At 36.9% G+C, this 27,556-nt stretch overlaps 1 protein-coding gene across 1 annotated transcript in view; it reads right to left on the reverse strand.

Moving 5' to 3' along the window:
• RSU1 (Ras suppressor protein 1) overlaps positions 1-27,556 on the reverse strand; it is a 211,490-nt gene that overhangs the window by 131,384 nt on the left and 52,550 nt on the right. Inside the window, exons 5-7 of the mRNA XM_074266676.1 lie at positions 25,041-25,159; positions 23,189-23,271; positions 22,802-22,916 (exon numbers count right to left, since the gene is read on the reverse strand). Of these exons, the coding sequence (XP_074122777.1) occupies positions 22,802-22,916; positions 23,189-23,271; positions 25,041-25,159 (317 nt within the window). The remainder of the gene's footprint in view (positions 1-22,801; positions 22,917-23,188; positions 23,272-25,040; positions 25,160-27,556) is intronic.

Below are 27,556 nucleotides of genomic sequence, written 5' to 3' on the forward strand. Positions count from 1 at the left end.
TTGTTTACTTCAGGGAGCTGCATAAAATTAGAGGAAGACTTTGAGCACAATGGACTCTCAATGGCAGCTAGCTCAGAGGATCTACTAAAGTCTTGAGATTTGAGAACAAATGAATTTGGAAACACAGAGATTTCTAATGGAATTATAAAATTTCCCCAACAATTATTCTGAATAAAAACCAAAGTCTGGCAGGATTTCTCACATTCAACTCATACACTATTACTGTTAATGCATAACATATACTTAGAACTTCTCAGGAACATGAAAAAGAAGCCATGAATATTAGTTTAGTTAGGTACCTAGTTAACCCAAAAATGCCATCTTTTAATCTGAAAAGGCAGTCTTTTCTTCTGAAGGAATGACGTCCTTACTACAATTTCAGACAAAAACTGGGATATATCTACAGAGAGCAGTAGTGATAAGGGAGGAGACTGGTCAGAACACCGTGCCTTCTTTCAAAAAGTTGCAATAAAACATGATCATACATTAAAAATCAACACATTGAATGGTACAGATATAAACATACCAAGTGTTGTCTTCTGAACAACAGCTAGCCATCAAGATATAATTTTATCTATATAAAGGAAGAATGATAAAACATGATCATACATTAAAAATCAACACATTGAATGGTACAGATATAAACATACCAAGTGTAGTCTTCTGAACAACAGCTAGCCATCAAGATATACTTTTATCTATATAAAGGAAGAATGATAAAGCTAACCTCTTGAAACTGCACAAGGCCACAACTCTCAGAAAATTACCCAAGAGTTAATTAATTAGAATTCAGGAAATGGGGAGTTCCGATTTTTCTGGTTAATTCAGAATATCTATCCAGAAACTCTTCTTTGCTCGCATTCTTGCTGAAATTCTAAAATGTTTTAATATGTTCTTGCCACAGTGATTCTATGCTTAAACTAAACTTTAATCTTTGATTATTAAAATATTTCAAGGTTTTCATAATAATTTATGACCATATGTATTATAGCTCTTTAAGATGATTTCTTCATCAACTTCCCTATCTCTCTCTCTCTCTCTCTCTCTCTCTCTCTCTCTCTCACACACACACACACACACCACACGCACTTGTGTGCACACATGCACACATACTCCAAGTGAATTTATGGGTGGGAAGGAAATGGGTGGGAAGGGGAGGAGTTATGTAAGAAATGTGCCTGAGTGGTTGACTTCTGATTAATTGGCTTTTTCTATTGTAATGAAAGGTTTTAACTGTGTTTTATTTCACCCCTTTCTGATTTAGAACATTTTAATAATGGAATGTGAAACACATTACCGGAAACAGTAATCATTTGGTTTTGGGTTTTATCTACATTTTGATATATTCAATTGTTCAACAAATATGTTTTGACGATTTACTATGTTAGGGTACTGTCTAAGTGCTGGTGGGAAGAGGAAAGAAACATTTTCAGGTAGACAATAAATAAGCTTTTGTCCTAAACAGACATGGCTCAAGAATGTAAGAGGAAGTGTTTGTAATTCACCAGACATGGTGAACACTATGCTCAAATGAACTAGTTGAATGAATAATTTGTTTTTATGTCCCCCTTTAATAAGCCCAAACAAATAAGGGGCAAGGAGAGAGACAGGGGAGGGGGAGAGGAGACGGAGACAGCAACAGAGAGATACAGAAAGGGGTGTGTGTGTGTTTCACTTAACTATCATGATTTCTGATAAAATTGCTTTGCTTATTAAGACATTCCTGTGGAATATGATTCTATTATTGTCTTCTTGCCCCACCAGCCATTTGCAGTGTGGTCATATAAAGATATAACAGTATCCTATGATCCTTCAGTTTTATTACAATGGAGGAAACAGGGTAGTGAGAACAGAGGGGAAAAAAAAATCAATTATTAAAATCAAATCCCTCATTACTTTTATAATACATTGCTCCAAAGATTTATATCTTGAAGAGAAAAATTTTTTTTGAAAAATTGTGATGATGCTTTAGAATTCTTCAGATTGAAAATGTGTGGGAATATATGTATGCATATAATAATAAACTCATGTTTAGCAAATGTTTTAAGGATTACAAAGTGCTTTCTTCACAACACCGTTAAGTGATTTTAACATATGTTATTCATATATATAGTATAAACATATGTATCATACACATATGTATCATGACAATTGACAGTCAATTGTTATTCTATTTCTTTTTCTCTGCAAAGGACATCACTGGAAAAGTCTGAACAAAAATGATTAACAAGGAGTTGATGTGAAAGATTAGGAAATAATAAAAGAACATCTTTCTATCCTAGATGAATTTCATTCCATGTATATCCACATGAACTACATCCCTGAGTCTTGGGAGGGAAAAAATCCAAAAACACCTGCAAATGCACACACATATATTTAGATAAATCTCACTTTCTTTAATAGTAAAGGTCCTATTCTTGGGAAGCTGCCATATTGGCATTGACTTCTACAACCTAGGACAAAAGAAAACTTACTACAGTTTAATGAAGCAAATGACTGAGCATTCTGGAGACAATTTTGGGATATATTTTTATGACAAATGATAATATTTAGTTCACAATCCTAGGCAGCATACATTCATTCTCCATTCACTGATATTAAAGTCTCATAAAAAATATAAAATGATCCTCCTTCTTCCCTATCCCCCAGTTATAGCACTATTCTGATTTAAATTGTTATTTAATGTTCAACAGGGACTTCCTTTAATGCATAAGAGTTCAAGCCAAAAGTCAGATCCCAAATGGTCCAGTGCCAAAGCTGAAATTTTGTTTTAATTGCCTCCACTTCCTGAAGTAACATTAAATCTTCTCTTCTGGCCCTCAAACTGCTTGATAGCTAGGCTTTTCTATGCTCTGCCCATTTTGATCTCTGAAAAGGGATAGATTTCTTTCTTAAGGTCCAGGTCTAAAACCTAAATCATTGTCACTTTGGCTCTCAATGGGACCGACCAACAAAAGGTCTCGAGCCAAGTCCACCATAGTCTTGGTCTGGGACCTGTACTTCAGAGTGACAATAAATAGCACTTTTTTCTGTTTTGGACAGAAACCCTGAGGTTTCCCTCCCATTTTTTTTTTTGGAGGGGGGACTAGGTTAAAAAAGATCATCTTTGCTTTCTTTCTTTTTACCTACCCTTAATCACCAAATGGGCATTGCCTCAGTCAAACTGAGACCCATTAAAGACCTTATCTTAAAAGGCCCAGGTCTCCCATTGCCTCCAGGGTCATCTCCAGTCATCCTGATCTATAGCCTTCCACTGGCCCCAGATGGCTCTAGAGGGGAAAGTAAGGCTGATGACTGGCCCAGCCTCCCTCATTTCAATCCAACTCACTTGCACTTCCTCATGACATCCCCGTCCTGATATCATAGTCTTCTCAAAGAAAGAAGGACAAACAATAATAAAGGGGAAAAAAACAAAACAAAAACAAAAACAAAACAAAACAAAACAAAAAAAACAAGCGCACTGGAATCAGCACTAATTACAGGGTTTAGAAGAACTTGTGGAAGAACAATGAGGGAAGTAAAAGGGAAGCTTTGGGTAAGTTTGATAGGCTGAAGCAAGACAAAGAAATGAGAGCAGAAGAGAAAAGTAATTATTTGGTTCTTGCTGACATCTTACTTAGATTTGCAAGGGAGCTTACTGACTTGACTTGAGGGAACAAAATCCTTGGTAAGAATTCCTTGCTCCCTCCCAAAATACTCACATATACCTCAAGGAGTCCAGAGATGCTTGCTGTTCACGATCACTGGTAGAAGTGTCTCTTAATTCAAGGTCAAGGTTTTCAACAAATAATGTCTCTCTTAAGGCCAAAACACCCACCTTCCACAATGTGATTAATCCTATACTACTTATGTAAAATAACTGTTTTAAAGCCAATTTGGTTGTTTTACAAACAACATGATATACACTAATTTTTCCCCTTCAAAAAAAACAAAACTCAACAAGAAACACTATCCTCTGGAGGTTTTTCTCTAACAACTTCCCCGGAGTTAATGAGAGAACAGTTTCAAGTAACTAATTAATTTGCCTTCCCTCACAACACAATCTGCCAGTTGGCGGTTGCTGCTGAGATGCCAGCTCGTGAATGAGAAGGGATGCACTACTTCTTACCCACTGAATAGACCGTGCACACAGTCTGGGTTTGACTCACCCAGGTGGGAAGTTGCTCTAGTCTAGGCTACAGATAGACCCTGTCGGGAGCCAATCCAGTTCTGGAGCTGTTTATGAGTCACTGCCCCAAGGGATTCTGAGGCAGAAGGGACAGGGGCGCTCACCCAGACCTGGCCCTCATGTCAGACCACTGAGAGAAGCAATGGCAAAGGCAGGTCCTTCACGGAGACTCGGTCCATAACACGGTGGGGGGGCAGAACCATGGCCCTGGACTACTTCCCTAGCGGACTTCCCATTCCACCGGGCTGCCTTTCCCATCCAGAAACCCCAAATTCAGACTGAAAATCAAATTTGATTCTGAGATCATTACATAATTTTCTGGCAATCTTGGCATCAAAGTGAAGGCAAATTGGATAAGTAAGAACTAAGCCAGTGGGAATTTTAAAACCAGTTCCCCAAAAGGAGAAGAGCAGAAGGTCTGCCTTGTATAATACACATACCCAAAAACTCTAGAACCGATTCTATGCTTCTCCTACAGATATAGGAACCCAGAAATGGAGTATTAGGCAAACGTGACTTTTCTCGTTAAACTGACCATTTCATTATCAGTTTACAGGTAGAGACAATTTTGGATGACCTTCAAGCCCACACATCTCATTTCAGTAATAAGGAAATAGAAGTTGAGAATAATTCCATGACTTTCCCAGAATCATCTTTCTAGTAAATATTTGAGGCCAAATGTGAACTCAAGCTTTCCTGACCCCTGAGTCTAACACTCTTCCAAGTAGACTTTCCCATCCCATTAACTCAGCTTCCTGGCAATTCACTGAGAGTTCCCCCAATTCTATTCTCCTAACCCCTCTCTAGGGGTGCCCAATTTATCTGAGGGAAATCCTCTTTCACCTTAGATCCATGCCATAAGTCAGGCCACAGAGACACCAGTAGTGGCATGAGTAAACAGAAAAGGGATAAAATAAGAAATTCATTAAAACCATCTTCAAGACGCCACTAGCCAAACAGCATCGTGCTAATGACTTCTACTTTTAGATGACAAGTCAGGCTATTTAAACAGCCAAATTCCACTGCAGACATACTTCAGGAACAGGCACCAAGGCAACCAGGCCGATGCCAGTGTGTGGGTAGCTGTGGGGAATTGGAGGAGGAAGAGTGCATTTGCTTTACTGATAAAGATCCAAGACACTATTCGGGAACTTACAAAAAAAAAAAAAAAAAAAATGAAGAAAACTAAAAGCTGGATTCAATTCAACATCCATCTGGCATCTCCTGTGAAAGAGAAAGAAGATTTCAGGGCTTCTAGCCTTTAAAAAAAAATCACTGTAAAGCTGCAAATGATCAGAGGCTTCAGCACCTCTGCATGAGAATATTTTAGAGAGATTTCATGGCTCACATTTGATGATGGAGAGAACATTTCTAGTTGATTACCACAGTATGGGAGGCTCAGCTCTTCAGTCCTATATCTGGACTCCTTGACCAACATCCAGGATCCACAGAAAAAATATTTCTTAGACCCCACTGCTATCTGGACAGCAAACACAAACCCTCAACTTCAGCACATATTTCAAGGCAGTTCCATGTCAAAAAATATTAATCAAGAAGCCAATCTAATGAAATCAGGGAGTCCAGCAATCCAAACTCATTTTTTTCCTTCCATATTTATAAAAAAAACTGATTTTTCTCTTCATATTCTTATATCAATGTCCATATTCAGATAGCCAGTTAGAATTCTCAATGGAACTAAGACTTACAAGCTAGAGTATCCTGCCAATTTTTATTTTTTAAACTGAAGAATGAACTCTGACCCACCCTTGACGAAAATGGTCAATTGTGAAAGTTAGTTATGAAGCTCATAGTATTAATTATTTCCATAATGAGTATAAAGGACTAGATGTAATGTCTTTTAAGTCTTATCTCTCTCACATATTCAGGACAGAATGAATTTTACACAAATTCCCCATCTCCAATATATACCAATATTTTAAACTAATAGGTTTCAAACTAATTCCCTGAATCCTTGGTACTCTGGAGGATTTGAAGAGGGAATCCATTGAGTTTCTAGTTATAGGAAAACTTTCTTTTCCAAAAGAAGTGATATAAAATACATATATATATATATATATATATATATATATATTAATCATGTTCAGCTCACCTAATTTCTTCTATTTAGGCTCAAAAATATTTTTACTCTTATTTTACACTAGAAGGCATTCCTTAATACCAGCTCTTCTGGACTGGAATGATATCGATATATTTTCATAAGTGTTTCATTTGTATGGGAAATAATATACCAAATCATAGAATTCCAGTGGAATGGAAACTTTGAGAATAAAAATTTGGCTGAAAGGTATTTATGTAGACCAAATCATCATGGCAGCATCTTTTATGATACAAAGAAAGGAAAGAAAAGAAAGAAAAAAGAAGGTAAGAAGGAGAAAGAAAAAAGAAGGAAGAAAGAAATGGCAAAGAAAAAGGAGAAAAAGAAGAAAGAACAAAAGAAAGATGAGGTTGAAAAGAGTTGATCAAATGGAAAATAACTTAAAGTATGGTATTTAAATATTATGAAATAGAAAAAGATAAAATTTTGGAATTCAAAGTCAGAGTCATAACAACTGATACATGGAAGGGGAAAAGAATCAGATGAAAATATTCTATGACTCCCTTAATGTAAATGAAAACAACCTTAAAGAGCAACTGATGTCATGTGAAAGACAGTGGCCAACAGAGGGAAAGAACACAAGACATATTGGGTAAGTGGGAGTTCAGAATGTTGTGTATGTTGTGAGACATAGTTAGTTACTATGTTGATTTATTTTGCTTAGCCATTTTTCCTTTTGACAAGGGAGGGTCCTTTTGAGATAGAGAAGGAAAGACTGAGAAATGTTTATGGAATAAAACAACAAAGGCGTGAATAAAATATTTAAAAACAGAAGCTATGTAAATACAATTTTCAGACAAATTAAAATGCATGCTGAATTGAAGAGTGCAGAATTTTAAGCAATACTTCAAGACAAAAATACGATTCACCTCCACGGAAGACCTCACAAAAAAAGCATTCTACTACATTGTTCAATCAAATTATTCTGTGAACCACTTTCCTTAACTAACCTATTTCCCCACCTGTTCATTCTGTACCCAGCAGAAGGTTTGTTAGAGGAAAGATATTTGAGTACAGACTTAACAACAAACAGAACTAAGCCCACTCACCCGATCTTTATAACTGTCTAATGGATAAAGCCCAAGGGAGCCATGAAGTATTAAGATGGCCAGAATTTTTGCTACTTTTCTTCCTACTCTAGTAAGGAGAGAATATGTGAAAAGGTAGAGGACAAAATGAGAATAGTGTAAACCCAAGCAGTCAATCAATCACCTACTCACATCTCCTTTCCTAGACACAGCAGATCAAGGATATGAGATAAGCTAGCAAATTCTGAAATAATTTTTTTATGTGTTAACCTAGAATTCTGGAAGCAGGTCTGTATATGCTTGCCAACAGTGTGTGGTCGACCAGGAATCTCCTAGAATCTCTGAATAGCTCCTGACTCATGGAAAGGATGATTTTTTTTTTCCCCCCAGAGGATTTTAGGGATGGCCATTGGATCATAGATTTGAATTTGGAAGAACCTCAGAGTTATAGATTCCAACCCTGTTTTAATTTTATAGAAGAGGAAATGGTGACCTAGAGAGGTCAGGACTTGTCTAGGTTTACAGAGATAGTAAAGTGTCCAAGACAAATCTGGAACCCAGGACTTTCTGACTAAATCTAAAACCTTTCTCCACATATAGATCAATTCTACAGTTTAGAGCCAGCAGGGACCTCATGGGACATTTAATCCAACAAAGTCATTTCACATATGAAGAAACTAAGTCAACTGTCACTTGTCCTGATCACCCCAGCAGTGAGTGGAAGAGGGACTATTTGAACCTTGATTCTCTGATTCCAAAAGGTAGCTGGGTGGTATAGTGAATAGAATATCAGACTTGGTCTCAAGGTCCATCATCCCAAATGCAAATTGGCCTCAGACACTTAGGAGCCCTGTGACCCTTGGCAAGTCACTTCATACTGTTTGCCTCAGTTTCTCATTTGTAAAATGAGCTGGAGAAGGGAATGGCAAACCACTTCAATATCTTTGCCAAAACAAAACCACCAAAAGGCATCCCAAAGAGACATGACAAATAAGAAAACCTCATTTCCAGAACTAATGGTCTTTCCAGTGTACCATAATGGGAATGACACTTCCAATGACCAAAGAAAAAAAATCTGATCCCACCCCATAAAATCCCACTAATTTCTGTGTGACTTCAGGAATAGAAAGAAGTTCACATTACGGGGAATCACAGAAACAGCAGTGCTAAATAGAAAAGGGATCAAAACAATTAGTCAAGGAAAGCTTCATGTAAGAACCAAGTCTTTGGGAGTTACATGAATGAAAGAGGGAAGCATTGGCAAGTATGGAAAGAGTGCATAGGAGGTTAAGAGAAATTCTTTGTTCTTATTAATTACATTCCAGCTTTATTCATGAAATTCATAATTAATCATTGCTTTCACTTCTTTTTAGTTGTTGATTTTTTAGCTGGTTCTATATTTTTTATATGACATATTCAGCACAAACTTTTAAGTTTCACCCATCTGTTTAGGGAAGAAAAAAATCTAACCATTTTAAGAGAACAAAATGTAAAGACCTAAAAACAATATAAAGAAAAATGGTCAACCAATATTTTTCAAGATGGTGCTTGCCACAAAATCCATACTGGAGCTTAAAGATTCTGTTAGACAAAATTGATAAAGTGGAATTAAAATGACTACTAATGATGAGAATAATTAATTAGCAATTAATTAATGCTGACGGGCAAAGATTAGTGGTTATTGGAAGAAGTCTGATGATGCCTCCCTTGATCACGGCCGTTAATCAAAGATTGCAGAAGGTCTGGTAAGTCACGGGGACAGCAGGTTCAAGTAGAAAAAGTATTAGTATGGCTCAGTTTAAAGGCTTCATATGAGGGATTCTGAAGGGAAGGAGCACTAATTCAGGAAACCATGCGACCCGGTGATGTAGGACGAGCAAATGCCGACACTCTCAGGCTGAGTGCAGAGAACTTCCACCACGAGAGCAGGCTCTGTGATTGCTGCCACAAGAAAGCAACAAGCTACAGCAGCAGCAGACGCGTCCGGGCTCCATTCCCTCTGCCAAAAGGTGCTCTGCCTTTTGCTGGGTCTCCCCTCAGCGAACACTTCTGCAGAGCAACTGCTTTCATTGGGGTCAACTGTAACGGCGGAACAATGAACCTTTGCCACTGACCATTGATCTTGCTAATTGCATCTGCCACCACGCGGCATCCCTTTGTTTCTACCCAGCCTTCTTCCCCGACACCATTCCAATTGTTAAATGGGCAGAACTCACGAAATGACAGATTTAGTGCTTCCTTGGCAATTTATATAACTGACTGCAACTCTGTTGTGGTAGTGAAGCATGATTTATTTGTCTCACATTGCAGCACATAACCTTTTAAATGCTACAGAAGAAAAAAAAAAAAAAAAGCCAACACCTCCTTAAAGTTTATACATGACCACACATTACCATTTCTTAGACACAAGATTTGAAAGGGGACTGATCAGTTCTTTTTGGATTCCAAGCTCTCTTCATCTGGTGGTAATTCCATGCAGAAAAATATTCCTGTAAGTTTAACCCACCTTTCCCTGTTCTCAAATCCCTCAGAAGAGACACTGAAATGGGGGAAATGATTTTCTTAAAGAAGAAACTATCTTTTTTCTTATTATATTTTTATTATAGCTTTTTATATACAAAACATATGTATGGGTAATTTTTCAACATTGACCCTTGCAAAAACTTCTGGTTCAACTTTCCCCCTCCTTCCTCCCCCCACTCCCCTAGATGGTAAGTATCCCATACCTGTTAAATATGTTAAAGTATATGTTCAATATATGTATACATATTTATACAGTTTTCTTGCTGCACAAGAAAAATCAGATATAGAAAGAAGGTAAAAATAACCTGAGAAGAAAACACAAAAATGCAAGCAAACAATAGAAAGAATGGAAATGCTATTTTTATGGTCCATATTCATTTCCCAGTGTTCTTTCTCTGGGTGTAGTTGGTTCTATTCATTACTGATTAATTGGAACCGATTTGGATCCTTTCATTGTTGAAGAGGGCCATGTCCATCAGAACTGATAGTTGTATAGTCTTGTTGCTGCCAGATACAATGATCTCCTGGTCCTGCTCATTTCACTCAGCATCAGTTCATGTAAGTCTCTCCAGGCCTCTCTGAAATTATCCTGTTGGTCATTTCTTACAGAGCAATAATATTCCATAACATTCAATACCACAATTTATTTAGCCATTCTCCAATTGATGGACATCCACTCAGCTTCCAGTTTTTGGCCACTACAAAGAGGGCTGCCACAAACATTCTTGCACATACAGGTCTCTCTCCCTTCTTTAGATCTCTTTGGGATATAAGCCCAGTATAACATTGCTGGATCAAAGGGTATGCACAGTTTGATAACTTTTTGGGCATAGTTCCAGATTATTCTCCAGAATGGTTGGATTCTTTCACAACTCCACCAACAATGCATCAGTGTCCCAGTTTTCCCACAGCCCCTCCAACATTCATCATTATTTGTTCCTGTCATCTTAGCCAATCTGACAGGTGTGTAATGATACCTCAGAGTTGTCTTAATTTGCATTTCTCTGATCAATAGTGATTTGGAACACTCTTTCATATGAGTGGAAATAGTTTCAATTTCATCATCTGAAAATTGTTCATATCCTTTGACCATTTATCAATTGGAGAATGGCTTGATTTCTTAAAAAATAAATGAGGCCTTTATCAGACTCTTTAGCTGTAAAAATATTTTCCCAGTTTACTGCTTCCCTTTGAATCCAGTCCGCATTAGTTTTCTGTTTACAAAAACTTTTTTTTTTAAACTTATTATAACTGAAATTTTCTATTTTGTGATCAATAATGACCTCTATTTCTTCTTTGGTCACAAATCCCTTCCTCCTCCACAGGTCTGAGAGGAAAACTCTAATTTATTTATAATCTCATTCTTTATACCTAGATCATGAACCCATTTTGACCTTATCTTGGTGTATGGTGTTAAGTGAATGGCTAGTTTCTGCCATACTAATTTTCAATTTTCCCAGCAGTTTTTGTCAAATAATGAACTCTTATTCCAAAGTTGGGGTCTTTGGGTTTGTCAAACACTAGATTGTTATAGCTTTAAATTATTTTGTACTGTGAACTTAATCTATAAAAAGGAACTATCTTGTAAACCATATGGCAGGACAGCTACATACTTCTTTAGATAAAAAAGTATAAAACAAAAGGTTATCTAGAGGCTGATACTGGAAAGAAATTTAACTTCATTTATTTATTTATTTTTAGAAATAATTACTTGTCCTATGATCCTGCTCATTACCTCCTGAAACTTCCCACCCTTCCAAAAGGTCACCACTTTGCTATATGTATAATCTTTCTTCCCTATTAGAATGTAAGCTTCTTGGGGACAGGGACTGTCTTGTGTTTGCGTGTATATCCTCAGTGCTTAGCATAGCGCCTGGCACTTATGCGATTAATAAATTGTTGTTGTTGTTTTTCCATTCAACCATTTTCATTCCTTGCTGCATCAGGAGATGCAAAGGCAGGTGATCTCTAGGCCTGGGTTTTCCCCATCTGTAAAACGATAATAGCAATATCCATACTATCAACCTCACAGCTTTGTGGTTAAGAAAGAGCTTTTTTCACTACTTTAATTGCTCTAAACATGTATGTTAGTATGACTATTCTTATCATCCTCTAGTCATTTCATGTTCTCTTCCTAATTAGACTCCAAGTGTCATGGCATCCACTATTTTTAAACTCTCACAGAATATCAAGAGCTACTGAGAATATAAGTAGATAGATGCTCAATAAAAACTTACTGAGTAAATGAATGAATGAAAATAAAGGGCTTATAACTACTCCTAACTACCCAGGGAAAGAACCTAGACACCATCATGGACTAGGCTCCAAAATCTCTGGTCCAACAGGGAGTTGCGGCTCACAAGATCCACCAACACATCCAGAAGGTATTGTGAATAAAGGGCCAAACACAGGCAATTTAATTAACTTAAGGTCCAGTGAGAAGAATAAAACCAAATCTGAAATGACAGAGTTAAGAGGAGATAAGATGGAGGTCTAGAATATCAGATAAGAATATGGACACAGGGAGAAGAGCCTGATCACTAAATTAAGAAATATAAATATGGTAGGGATGGATTGCTCTTTAAGCCTGGAAGAAATAACTGTAGGTTAAGTAAAAGGATTTAACACAGATAAGAGTAAATTGATGAAACATCATCAAAAGAAGTGTTGAGAGTATGAAAATATAAATAGGTGCAGGAAGGATTTCAAAAAATTTAAGCATAGATCATTTATTGATATACAAGAGTCTGCCCTGACTATACTGTATGATCCTGGGTAAGTGACTTAAAACTCCCAGTGGCTTAGGATACCCTCTAAAACTATAACATTCAGGAGTTTCCTTACCTATGGAATAACAAATCTGAAACAAAAGCATATCAGAGACCAAGAGTGAGCTACTAAAAGCAGGTAGGATAAACTAGGGCACAGTCCTAATCTTCTGGGGGGTGATCATAAGGAAGAGGGCCAGGGCTTATCAAAAAGTAACTACTCTCAAGAGGCAGAGCACTGAACTCGACCATAAATTTGCCCCCAAATTCTTGGCTCCTCGTGTATAAATGATATGATATATGGAAAAAGGGTTAAATGTTTCTGAAGGAGGTTGTTGATATACATTTATGGTAAGAAGAATCTCTCCAACAGAAAATTAAAAAAGAAGTAACCAATCAATTCCACCAACCTTTCTCCTCCCCCCCCACCAAAAAAAAAAAAAAAGAAAAAAAAAAAAAAAGATTCTCGTTGGCTCTTTGTTAAACAAAAGGAACGTGTGATCACTGCAAAATGTGGCAAACTTTACCAGCTGGTGCTAATCTAGATTGATGCCCATGTTCAATCATGCTGAACCTGACAGTGGGCTCCTTGAAATTTATAACAACAAGAAAGAGAAAAGGTTTATGCATTGTAGTTCCCCATCCTTTTTAAGGCGATAATTCACCAGGTGGGAAAATCATTCACTTAGCAATTTTTAAAACCCACATTTAGAGCCAGTTGTGCGTGCAAAGATCCACAGACACAGAACATCTGGAGTGGGGCTTGCTCAAAATGTCAGGTATATGCCTGGCAGAAACAGGTCTTGATTATCAACTGTTACCACAGGGAATCAAAGAGCACAATTATGTTCTATTAAAAAGAAATAAAAAACAAGAAAATGCCACATGTCTATAAGGAGAAATTAAAAGTTTTAAATTTTATAAAGTCCTAATAGTGCAAAAAATTTTCCCACATTTCCACTGGAAAAACAAATGAAAGCCATATACTAAATCATTACCTTCTGTTATCTATATATCATGTAGCTATTGAGAGGAAACAGCTCTAGAAACATTTACAAGAATAATAGAAATTTGTGCTAAGAGAGTGTGGAATAAGGGCTGGAAGAATCAGCTTTGGAACAAGGGAGACTGAGGCACACATCTTAGCTTTGACACATACCACTAGGTGGATGTGGACAAGTTGTTTAATACCTCACTGGCTGAGAACTCTTCAAGAATGTAAGTCACAGATGAGTTTACTAATATACATTGCTGGAGGATATTTGTAAAACACGAATTCTCTCTGCTGATAATTATAGGCAAAGACCAAAATAATAAAAAATATAAGGCATGAAGCAACTAGGCACAGATAACAAAAGATAGAAAATGTTAATGCTTGAGAGACTATGAGAAGTCAGTTATTACACTACTGGTAGAGTTGTAAAATGATCCTATCATTCTGAAAACTTAATTTGGATATATGTCTACACCCTATGACCCAGAGATTCCATTGCTAAGGATGTATACCAAAGAGGACAAATTTATAATGAAAGGAAAAATGTATGCTTGTGTGTTACACATACACACATCCCAAATTATTCAAAAAAAAGTTTTTTGAGAAGCAAAAAAATGGAGATAAAGTTGGACAGATGGCTAAACAAACCATGGCATATGAATATAAGTGAATATTATTGCACCATAAAAATTGCAAATAGGAGGAATTCAAAAAACTTAGGAAAATGTGTATAAACCGATGCACAATGAAATGAGCAGAACTAGGAAAGCAGTACACATATGCATACATATAAAGAAATATACAATGACTACAGGAACTTAAATGAAAATATAGAAATGAAATAACACCAAGAATTGGGGGTGGGGCTAAAATTGGCTTCTGAAAAGAGATAAGGAAGTATGCTTTTTCTTTTCATCAATCTTCAAGTCTAGGAACCCAAGAATACTGCATATCCCAGTCAGAAGTCAAGGTGCCCACTGATTTTGTTCAACTATTTTCCCTTCTTTGTTACAAGGGAAAGCTCACTGAGAAAAGGGAGCAAAATACTAAGAACTAATTGTAATGTAAAAATAAAGAGGAATCAGAAATTGTGTTTTTTTTTTTTAATGTGAACTAAAAGTACATAATATTCCTTTCATCTAAGCAACTAATAAACATCAATTACTATTCCATTCTTGCCTTAAAAGATAAGCATTTGATAATTTTATTTTGCTAATTATACTAGAAATATTTTCTGTAGATCTGTAAGTAAATCCATTTGAATTTATTCTTAATCCTATCTTAAAGGGTAAAGAAGGAGATAGTGACAGAGCAATAAGGAAGATGGGAGAAGAGGGATTTCATGGCAAATGGATTCAAATGTTAGGCAAGATTCTCAAGGGGGGAGGGAGGAGAGCATTATGAGAGTATGAGAAGGGAAGACAAGGTTTGGGAGAGCCATTGAGGAGAGTAAGTTGAAAAGGGATTTATAGTAGGATTGTCAAACAACAATGAGAGCCCAATTGTGGGAGTTAAACATAAATTTGTAGTGGACGCAGCCTGAACAGTTTAGCAATTTTCTCCACCTTCTTTCAGCAGCACCTGTGTAGTATTAAAGATAGTTGATAGTGGGAATGATCCAAAGCTGAGGTTTAATTTCTAATATAGTAAGAGAGCCAGGGATTCAAGAGAAGAGATTACAGTCTCATTGAATTAATTCACCAATGAGTCAAGGTGGGAAAAGGAGGAAAAAAAAAAAAAAACATGACTAGGGCAGGAAAGACAATCTGGTCAAGGTTATAGGAAGAGGTCAAGAGATTGGAGGTCACAGTATAGATAAGAGCAAGGACTGAGAAAGAGGTGGGAAAGCCAATAGATTATGGCCAGATAAGGGGATTTCACAATTCTTGAACATGGAGTTGGTGATGAATGAATGACTGGAAAAACAAAAATACGATCACCTTTGTGTGTGGTTGAGGTGAGCTGGAACAAAAAAAGTGAACAGGCTTAAGAAATGATCAGGGTGTCTGAGAGCCAACATGTTTGCTTAAGTCCCCAAGTATGAGGGCAGAAGTTGAGGAGGAGAAAAATTATGAGCTAGGTACCAAAATAATTGAGGAAAGAAGGGAAATGACTAAAGGTGTGGAGACAACAGCAAATCAGATTTCAATCAGGTGGAAGATATGAAGTGCATGAACCTCAAATGATGGAGACAGAGGGGAGAACCTGGAAATGGCAATGGGTTACAAAAAGTATTCCAATTGGCTATTTTTTTTTTTTTTGCCTTTATCTACTTCATGAATTGCTAGGGCCAGACAAATTTAACACCCTGAGGCAATCTGGTGCTTATAAGCTTCTCTTGGCTAGGTGACATCTAAAGAAACTTGTCCTCTATTGTTGTTGCCTTGAACAACAAAGGGTCAATTCTATTTTGCCCAAAAGTCTATCAGTAGTTGTTCAGTAAAAGCATCAAGTTAAGACATCTAAGGACCTAGGTCAAGGGATGTAGGTCAGTGATTTTTCTTAAGTGTTTCATTATGTCAGTGGAGTCCAATTATTCTTGAGCTATTTAATAACTGCCACTACTTTTTCTCAAGACAACAGTTAAACAGTTCACATGTCCCAGAAAGTGTGTAGTTTGACTACAAAACAGAATGGTGTCTCCTGCTCTAAATTTTTGATGACACTAAAGTCTAACAAAATAAAGGAGGTCATAGAAAACAGATGGCTATACTATATTTTGAAATATTAAGCAGATGACTAAATACTAGTCAAGTGACAAAGGGCTAGAGTTGATATCCATCATATTAAAAAATTAAAAAGATGGGTTCAGAACAAGGGTCATTTATCAGCATTGTAAGAAAAAGATATCAGTACTAAGAGATGTGCTGTCACAAAGGTAAATGGGGACACCAACTAGACCTTTAAGTCTGTACTCAAAGAAAAAGAGCTCAATGGTTGCAAATTGGATGTAAAAAAGTAGTCTCCAACATTAACTCTGCTATTTAATCATCCAGTCATCTGAGAAAGACCTGTTGAGTCATACAAAGCAGGCAAGAAAAAACAAACAACAAAATCAAGAAAAGTAACCAGTGGTACAACCTAAAAACTTAGATGCAAAAAGGAAAAAAAAAAAAAAAAATTCCATTATCCATGGAATGGAAATGCAGTGAAAAATATTGTGGGGGAACATTTTAAAACTGGGCTTTAAGAAATGAGTATTCTAAAAGAATAAAAAACCCACAAGCATCTGCTTCAAACCAAAAAAAAAGTGACAAAAGAGTAACAAGAACAGAAAACATTTGGACAGACTTGTAAACGCACAATGAAGCACTCTCATAAAGAGACAGGCCATGTTTATACAGTAGAAAAATCATTGGATATAAATGGGAAACCATGGTTCAAACCCCTACTCTGCCATTGACTAGAGCTCTGTGACTGGGGCCAAGTCACACCAATTTTTAGTGTTAGTCACTAAAAAAATTCAAACTTCCACCCCACCATGAAGTTATCAACTTCATAAAGGACTCCTAAATTGCATTCTATGCAATTGTAATTATAATTAGGGCCAAATGCAAAGCTTCATTAAGATCTGAAGTAGAGTACATGGTTCTTTATGATTCAGAAAAGAGGGTCCAAGCAGGGAAAGATCCCATTAATCCTCCTATATTGGATAATTTCTACTACAGAACAATTCACTGAGCACCTTCTAGTAGTCAAGCATTGTTCTGGCTTTGTAGGAAAAACAAAAGAAAATGGAATTCCAGTTCATGGAGTTAACAACTTAGTAACATCTATCACATGCGACATGGTCCCAAACTCACCTTTTTGAAAATGATTTGAGACTTCCCCCTAACCGATCCCACTTCTTCAGAAAATCATAGGCTACAATTTTATTGGTCAAACAATGTCTCTGTGCTCCCAGGTACAAAACATAAACATGATTATAAAGGAGGAAATGATTATAAGTGTTTCTAGACTTAGACAACAATTCTGGCAGTTATGAAATCTAAAATAAAATGGGAGAACAACCAGTAATGCAGTAACATCTTGGAGAATGTCCTTTTAGAAAGCAAAACTTTCTAGGTCACTGAGAATTAATCTTTTTGGGCCCACAACTTTTTACACTAACATTTTTAGGTTTCTTCACACAGAATTTTAAACCTGAAATAGACCCTTCTGCTATTCTAGGGTAAGTCCTCCATTATACAAATGAAAGAACAGAGGCCCAGAGGTAAAATATTTGCCCTACATCTCACAGAACAGTAGAGCTACCACTAGAACCTGGGTATATTTTCATATTGTACTTTAGTTCTTGGGTAGTCGTTAGGATGGAAGATGTGTCCCCCCTTATTCTCCCCTTCCTTTAGGATGGTTCAAGTTAAATCCCTTTTTTAGGGACTTCTCTTAGGAGCAAGAAACTACTAGATAAGTTTTTAACACCAAACACCTTACAAAGCAGGTAAGAACGTGCAGGGCCATATTCTTGACTTAGCCCTAGCATAAGGATCAAAATAGGACTTTTGTAAATGATCTTTCTGGAATTCTGAACACTACACAGAATTATAACAGAAATACAATAAAATTTTATGCTAAAACCCAAAAATAATAATAAAGTTTACCAACACTGAATTAATGTACATTTAAATGGTGCTAGCTTAACTTTTTTTTTTTTTTTTTAAGGAGGCACATAGTGATTTAATCTTATCCTAATTCTAAAAATCTGGATTTTGCCAAGGTAAAGGAAATGCCTAGGTTGTTCTAAAGTTCTATGGAACAGGCTTTGACTGAAATGTTTTTTTGTTTTTTGTTTTTTTTTTTAATGTGATGCCAGAAGTATTAGGCATCCTGAATGGAGAAGAGACCAGGTACTTCCCTTGAAGAATTAGAGTATCCTTATCATTTGTATTCCATTTATGCCATCCTCTGTAACAAACCTTAAAGAGTTAGTCACAAAAAGATGTTTCTGGACAGCTTGAATACATGCTGAAACAACTAGATGCCCACTACCAACTTCTTTAAATAATCCCAAACAGAGAGCAGTTATTAAGGTTTTCAGGACAGGGGGATAACTGTTGGCTATAGTATTGTGGTGACTCCTTTCATGTACAAGTCGAATTAGTCATTAAAGGTCTCTTCTAAAGCTCAAATTCTGTAATTTCAAACATTTTGGAGCCTAGTAATATAAAATGCTTGGGAAGAATTGTTATTTGATAAGGAACTCCTGGGAAAACTATAACTAGTTTGATAGATATTAGGTTTACAATTAATTATATATTTTTAAACAATATACTACAGTAAGCTAAAAATGGAAACACAAACTTATTTAAATGTCACACTATTTTTAAAAATTGAGGATAACTGGATGTCCTGCTTTCTAAAAGCAGGTGACAAAATGTACGGTGCTTTCTCGATCCCCTACTCCAGTGATTAAAATATACCATCTTAGTGGAGAAGTGATGAGAAAGCACCGTACATTTTGTCACCCCAACTTGGAAGTTCTAGAAAGCAGGACACAATATTTGGCGCCCAACGTGGGGTTCTAATTGAGGTCCTACACAAATCAGCTTGACTAACTCAATCAGCAGACTTCAGTGGAGAAGTCCAGTGACATGGAAGGGCAAGTATAAAAATAGGCCAGTGGAAGAATCAGTAAGGGCTAATCTAGTCATTTCATTTTTCAGCTGAAATGGGACAAATACCAAGAAAAGAGCCCCCCCACCCAGTATGAAGCATGCTTAGCCAGGTTAACAGAGAAGCAAGGTTTGTTGGTAACTCAGAAGCAGATCACTGAATTCTCAGATGCTCTGAAGTACCTGTCTCTGTGGCTTTGTAAGAAGGAGAGTTTGGAGCAGAGATATGGGAGTTAGTGGGAGAACAACTAACTGAATACAATGGATTAAGGAATCCCACAAGTTTTAAAAAGAGGAAAAGATTTTAACTTGGATGGTCAAACCAGGAAGTATAAGGAGGAAAACAAGCAGTGGGTTGGTGCCCATAGCCTCAGAGTATACAACACATGGTATGTAGCTAAGGATTTTAGCATTTTACTGATTTAATTTGCTTGTTACTGCTCTAGGAGATCTGCAGGACAATGCCAGTTGAGTGAGAAATGAGTTAAGTATCTTAAGAATCATTGACTGTTGGGCAGAAAAGGAATCAAGTACCTTAAGTACCTTGCTGAAGAGTTTGCTTTTCCACCTTCAAAGCTCATTTTCAATTCTGTCTACACCCCAGCATGCTGCCCTTAGGGTATCCCTCCTCTCCTGACCCTCCTCCCTCAACCCTCCCCTCCTCCTCCCCTTAATGGGCAGAATGGGAGGGGCAATAACACCATCAGCACCGCCCATGCAGCATTTTTGCCTGCCCCACCCCCTTTGTCCTCATTACAAGAGGCATGCTCCAGGGCCCCAGGCAAAAAACACTTGAGGGCTCCAGAAGGCTGGACACCACAACCAAAGTGCTTTTTGCAGTGATAATCAAGGAAAAAATCCTTAACCAATCAAGGGGCAGAAGCAATCATAAAACAAAACAGAAAAATTTAATTATAATAAATGAAAAAGCTTTTACATAATATAAATAAACAAAAATAGGATAAGGAAAATTGTTGGGGGGGGTTATTTGTATTAAGTAAATATCTCTGATAAAAATTGATCCAAGTAAACCAGAGAACACAAACTGTCTGATGGTCAGTCATTTTCTAGTGAAGAAAAAGCCAAAGAATATGAACAAATAGTTGTCAAAAAAAAAACAACAACAAAAAAAAACACTGCAAGTTGACATCCCTAACAAAGACTGCTCCAAATAACTCCTCATTAAAGAGGCTCAAAACATCTTTGAGGCTCTATCTCAAATGAGCAAAGATGATAAAAGATGAGAACAGTCAATGCAATAGGCAATAGTCAACAAAGGATATGGAAGGTGGAAACACAATTACAGTTAATGGAACTACATATTGGTCCAACTATTCTGGAAAGCAATTCAGAATTATCAATCAACAAGCATTTATTTATGTGTTGCAAATAAACAGCAATTGGCATAATGCTAAGCACTGGGGATACAAAAGGGCAAATACTACCTGTCCTCAGGGAGTTTATATTCTCTTGAGGTAGACCACACATACATATATAAGCATATACATAACACATGCAAGGCAATTTGGGGAGATACTGAAAATAGTTAAGGGAGGGATAGGAAAGAAATGAGAAAGGCTCCGTATAGAAGTTAGTCCTTGAGCTGGGGTTTAAAGAAAATGGGGATTCTGAGAGGGAGACAAAGGGAATAGCTAATGCAAGGGCACACAGACAGGACTGCAGAGTGGTCAGAACAGCAAGAAGGCCAGGAATGGTGGTCAAAGCGAGCCACTAACACTCACTGGTCAGCAGGGGACTACCATGTTAAAAATCCAAATTCCAAACAAAAAGTGTTCTTCCTTTTTCTTCTCTTTTAGGAGAGGCCAAAGTACAACTAATTGTGACATTAAAATGAATCTTTAACATGAGCAAAATAGTAATTTTAGTCTCTAATCTCCTGCTTAGGAACCTACAATGGAATCCCCCCATGGCCTACAAGGAAAAGAAGCTTGAGCTTGTCATTCAATGCCTTTCATAATAGGCAATCTATATTTATTAATTTTCCTAAATCCTTTGTTCCAAGCAAATCTGCTTCCTCAATACTATGCTTTTGTTGACTATGTTCTACCTACCACCCAGCTAACTCATACCTGTTTTTCAAGACTCAGTTCAAACCCCAACTCTTAGGCGATGCCATCCAAAGCAAAACTTTCTTTGGTCTCAACATTAGTAGTTATCTTAATAACTTAAAAATTCAGTCAATTTATCACATACTCTCTAATAACATGACTGGCACACAGTAGGTGCTTAATAATGTTTACTGAATAACACCTTTCTATAGTTGTAGTAAACAACAATGAGCTTAGTTTAATTTAATTAGCTAACTTGTTTTTTACTTTTTTGTCCTTTTATGTCGTTTCCCTAACTCAACTGCAAGCTCACTAGCTCACTAATTGTAAATGTTGTCTCTCACACTTAAAAAAAACAAAAAAAAAAACAAAACAAAAAAAAAAAACATATTTTTCAAAAAATTTGAGGTCCTTTGGGCCATCTGCTCTGTTAATGCACCCTATGGACTCCTGGGCCCTGCCATACACTGTTCCACTAAATGCCAGAGAATCCTGTTCTTTGTTATCTACCTTGCCAATGTACCCTAAAAGACCACCTGGCTTTTCCATTTGCTCCAGCTGGATATATTGTTTTTTTCAATTAGAAAAATGAGCTCTTAAAGTATAGGGATTGTTCCAATTTTAAATCTGTATGTCCAGTGCTTACCATACAAACAGCACTCAAATGTCTTTTCATCAACTTAACATAGTGTTTTATATTCAATAAATATCTTTTGAACGATTGAAAAAAATCCTCTGCCAAATAGGGTTTACTTGCTTATCTGACAACCGACTGACACATGGCAATAATCAACATCACATATATAACCTAACACTGTTTTCCACAAGCCTTAGATCCATTACTTTATTTGATCCTCACAAGAGTCTACAATGCCAAAAGCATTACCAAAATCTACTGCAGGTGATGAAATGTTCACAGAGAGTAAGGATTTCGGCCTATTAAACTCACATAAGATCAAAATTGTGATTTTAGAAGTAGAAAGGACCCCAGGTCCAAGAAGTCACCTAGTCCAACGCCTTCCTTTTACAGATGTGGAAAATGGGGCAGCGAGGGGAGAGGTCACACAGGTTACAGTAGTACAGCTGAAGACAAGCTGAGTCCTCCAACCCAAATCAGCACAATTCCCAGCACAGCAAAGGGCAGAACTGAGACTCTAGAACCCAAGAGGGCTCACTTTAGTCCTGGGCTCTCTCTTCCCATTATACATTTAGAGCCCTCAAAGGCCTGGTCCTTAATTACTTTGGGGAGAGGGTTGGGGAAGGCAAGAGGTAGAGAAGGAAAGGAGTGGACTAAGTGATCCCTCCCATGGGCAGCCGCTTCCAGGACAGGAGCAGCTCTCTCTGATGAGCCACATGAAAAGCCCCAGAGGTGCCTTGGACCTGACTACTTGTAGCACAAGCCATGAGTGTGCTGGGGGCATGTCCCAAGCCTCAGAGAGATGAGGGGCTGGTTCCAGAAGCCATGCAGGGAGAATCATTACTTCGACGCGACATTCAATCCATTCATTCATCTACAGCCTTACCGAGCTCAGGGGGAAGGACAGTCAGGCGGTTCCCTTGGATGTGTAGCTCCTTCAGCTGGGTGAGTTCCCCAATTTCTTTTGGCAGAGATATCAGATCATTATCCCTAAGGCTGAGCTACAAGAAAATACAAAGTTGTCAGAACAATTTTCCCACAAAGAAGCACACCACAGAAACTCTCGTCCTCCTCCTTGCCCTCTCTCTCCTCCCGCCGCTCAATCCTTTCAATTTATTTACAAGTGTCTTGCAGATAAACAAGAAACAGTATCAGGTGTAGTGGTTTATTCCTGGCAAAACAAACCCCACGACTTCTCAAATTGACTTGATTCTACTCCTACAAGAGCTGCGAAAGTGAATTGATTTTCTAAGAATTTAGATAAATTACTTACTATCTGCAACTTTGTGAGCTTCCCAATATCTGGCGGTAGGATTTCAAAATCGTTGTCACTTAGATAAAGTGCACGCAGGGTGGCTGCAAATTAAACGGCAATATATAAACAGGGTGGCACAGAACCCAACCATTTGATGTCTGATCAATAAGAGAGAGTCGGGTTTGATTAATAACCCTGACTCAGTGAAAAGCCTTTGACATACCTAGAGCTTGCAATCATAAGAAACAGGTCAAACTCAGATTTACTGCCTTATTGTACTGCTGCTGTGGGCAGGAAGACATCTATATCTGAATGGACGGACGCAATTAGCAGTTCCTACCATGCTCGGCTTGAGCAGACTGGGGCACCTCATTTCAGCACGCTGGCTTTCAGAAAAGACAGGTATTACTCTCTATTGCTCTCATGCCCATTTATCGGTCCATTTGCATCTAAGTTACACAAAGAAAGCTTCTGGGTCTTGCCTATTGCTATTGAGAGCACCCAGAATCCTGTATGAAACTGTAAATACAACCATGACAACAGTGCACTAATGATGAAAATTATAATTTTCTGGCCTCATTTCCATGCAGACTAATTACTATTATTATTTTACACTACTTCAAGGGAAAAAAATAAGAGGGCAGAGGAATAATGAAATAAGAAAGATCAAATATAAAAAACTAATTCTTTATCCAGAATAGCTCTCAATATCCAGAAATTATTTTTTAACACTATTGTGCAATGAACGTTTTTAGTTATAATAATAACCCTTATTAAGAAAACACAAAATCCTTAAAGGTAATATAAATCATCAAAAAAGACAAAGACTACTTTGTGTTCAATCTAGCTAGCATTTTATTATGGCAAGGTATTTGTTTTTGTTTTTTTGGTGATAGGGAAGTGGCTGAGGATTTAGACAAAAATGTGGGAATCACCTGTTGTGGTAAATCCCTCCATTGATATCAATCTTCAACTCCTCTGAACCTTCAAATCTCAGAATGGCCTAGGGAACTGGGAGGTTAAGTGACTGGTCTGAGCCAACATTTGTCAGAGGTAAGCCTTGAACCCAAGTTTTCTGGACTCTTAGCAGGTATCTACTGCACTATGCTGTCTCTTATGTGCTACAAAGATTAATCTATTTAAGCTGTATATAAGCCAACTCTTAGCTAAACATAATAGAATATTAACACAAAGCCTCCATTCCCAACAGCACTAGACCCAGGCCACTCATCAAATTCAGTTTTTAATTAAGACTAGGCTACATTTTCTCAGATTTGGCAAAATGTAGCCATCAACTCTGCACAAGAAATGTAGCTGTATGACCCTGTGATAGGACCTTGCACACCATCAGGTCATCAAATGTGCTTTTATACAAAATCACCAAATTCAAAGACACTCTCCTAAATTTTTAAAATAATAATCCTGGCTGGGAAATATTTAATGCTTTAAAGAACTCATTAGAAAAATTTATATTCAGAATAGTTTAGAATGTCCTTTTGTGGCAGATCCCATAAAGGAGTTAATAGCCACACGACAGGGAGAGTCCTTTGTTATATATTCCCTAAGATGAAAGTCAAATTCTTCACCCTTTTTAGCTAAATATGTGATTTGATCATACTCAGAAAAATATTCCATAACAGAAAGTTAATACGCCATTACCAAGCAAGTCCACTTTGGCCCAACAGTGTCAGGTAACTATAGATCAAATATACATACTGCTGAGCTATGAAAGAATATTCAAAAGGACCCTGGGAAGAAAAAAATATATATCCAATAATTTCTCTTGGAGTTTGGGCTCTATCAAATAAATTTCACTTTCAGAACGCAAAGTGCCTTTTAAAAAAGATTTATAGAATAAAAAGTTTCTTACTAAGGTAGAAGAAGTTTCCAGGAAGAGAATTTTCATTCAAGTTGTTATATGTCAAGTCAAGGACCTCCAGGGCTGGTAAAGAGCCAAATCCTCGGGGCAAAGTGTTTAGCCTGTTCATACTTTAAAAGAGAAAAAAAGAAGCAAATGTTTAGGCAATATGGAAATAGCAGGCTTAGAAATACAGCATATTTCATTAGCCAACAGCTTCTACCCCAATTTGTATCCTACACCCCAGTCACAGGTTAATACAATGGATTGAATGATAAAAGACATCTCAAAGTCCATCTATTTCAAGATAAGAAAGGCAGGTGGGGATAGAGGGAGATAGAGATGAGGGAAAGGGGAAGGAATGACTTGCCTAAAGTTAAAAAGGTAGTAAGAATCAGTCAGAATTTCATACTACAAATCCAGCGCTCTTATACTCTAAGATCTCAAAGCCCTTTATGAATATCTATCATAAAATCATATTCTCTCCTTATTCCATTAAACAAGTCAGTGTATACCTACATAAATATAGTTTGGAAACACATTATAATCTTAAGATCATTTTTTTAGTTATTTCAATTAAATCAACTTTATTTTGTTCAAATATATACTTATATAGATATGTTATTGTATTATATATCACATTATTTATATATTAAAAAACTTAAAGCCAAGTTACACCCATCCAAAAGCTATTGGAAAAAAAAAAAAGTGATTCAAGAATAGAAAAATATAACAAAATAAAGTAAAAAGTTACCAACTTCTAACACTAAGAAGAAAGCCAAAGAAGGTTTGAAGCTTGGCAAAACATACAGTTCCATAACTATTTCACATGAGAAAATGAAAGCGATAGAAATATAAAGAGAAGTATTCTTTCTCTTAGCTTAAAGAATCCCAATTATGGAAATGAGGTAATGGGTAAGATGCAGAGAAACAGGCAGTACCAACAATAATCAAAGCCACACTGAGTAGACAATGAGATTAATGAAGAATGAGGATAAATCTCAACTTTCAATTCTAGCATAAAGAATTTAAGATTACTAAAGAGATCATAAAGGAGGGAAAGAGATACACGTATGCAAGCCTTTTTGTAATGGCAAGAAACTGGAAACTAAGTGAATGCCCATTGGTGGGAGAATGACTGAATTAAGATATAGTACATAAATGTTATGGAATATTGTTGTTCTATAAGAAATGACCAACAGGATGATTTCAGAAATACCTGGAGAGACTTACATGAACCTATGCTAAATGAAATAAGCAGAACCAGGAGATCATTATACACAGCAACAGCAAGACTATACGATGATCAATTCTAACGGACATGGCTATCCTTAACAATGAAGTGATTCGGACTAGTTCCAATGGTTTTGTGATGGAGAGAGCCATCCAGAGAGAGAACTGTGGGAACTGAATGTGGACCACAAAATAGTATTTTCCACTCTTTCTGTTGTTTGTTTGCATTTTGTTTTCTTTCTCATTTTTTTCCTTTTGGATCTGATTTTTCTTGTGCAGTATGATATTTGCAGAAATATGTATAGGGGAATTGCAAATGTTTAACATATATTGGATCACTTGTTGACTGGGGGAAGGGAGAAAAGAGAGTAGGAAAAAATCAGAAAACAGGGTTTTATAGGGGTGAATGTCAAAAATTATCCATGTATGTATTTTGAAAATAAAAAGTTATAATTAAAAAAAAAAAGAACTTAGGACTGTTTAGTAAAAGACACATTCCAGATTAGTGAAGAGTACTGAATACAATATCTCACATATTTATTTAAAATCTACCTCTGAACTTGAAAACTTTGAAACAATGAAGTTCAACTATTGTAATAAAGAGTTATTTTTATAAAGTAGGATAATTCAAAAGTCAGGAGTGATAACTATTGGAGAAGTAAGAAGAACAAAATGAACTGAAGTACCTTTAGAAAATTACAGAGTACTTTTTAATGACACTGTTTTCTCCCCTCTTTCTAACAATTAGTTGTCTTTGTTGTGGTCCTCTATGGCCCCCAGTCATGGAACACCAGTCTCTAACTTAAATATGCATTATCACTGAAGGAACAATGGAGAGGTATAAGATAGGTATAAGTGCACTGCCACACACTACCAAAGAAAAATTACGCAAGAGAAATGGTGGGAAGAATAGAATTAGAGAAGTGCATGAACAAAAAAAAAAAAGGTGTGAAACAGCCTTGAACCGAAAGTAAGGGAAGGCCAATGGATGAACACAACACTGGGACATCATGATGAAGGCTCCCAGTTTTTTAGATGCACCAGAAGACGGAGAAGAACCTCCCAAGATGACAAGGTATGTATAGGTGGCAATCTGCAATGCTAAAAGGGACATCCAGATTGCAGAGCTCATAAATCTGCTGCAATGTCAAAGGAAGAGTGCAAAAAATCCATGTATATAAATCTAGGAAGTTGGCTCAATGGGGCTGTGGGCACCATCTGAATCTCAGGGAAAGCACCTGTTTTATAATTAAGACAACATGACTGAGGAACCGCTGCCACCTGCTGACATTTGA

Source organism: Sminthopsis crassicaudata, chromosome 5, assembly GCF_048593235.1.
Source record: "Sminthopsis crassicaudata isolate SCR6 chromosome 5, ASM4859323v1, whole genome shotgun sequence".
Lineage (NCBI taxonomy): Eukaryota > Metazoa > Chordata > Mammalia > Dasyuromorphia > Dasyuridae > Sminthopsis > Sminthopsis crassicaudata.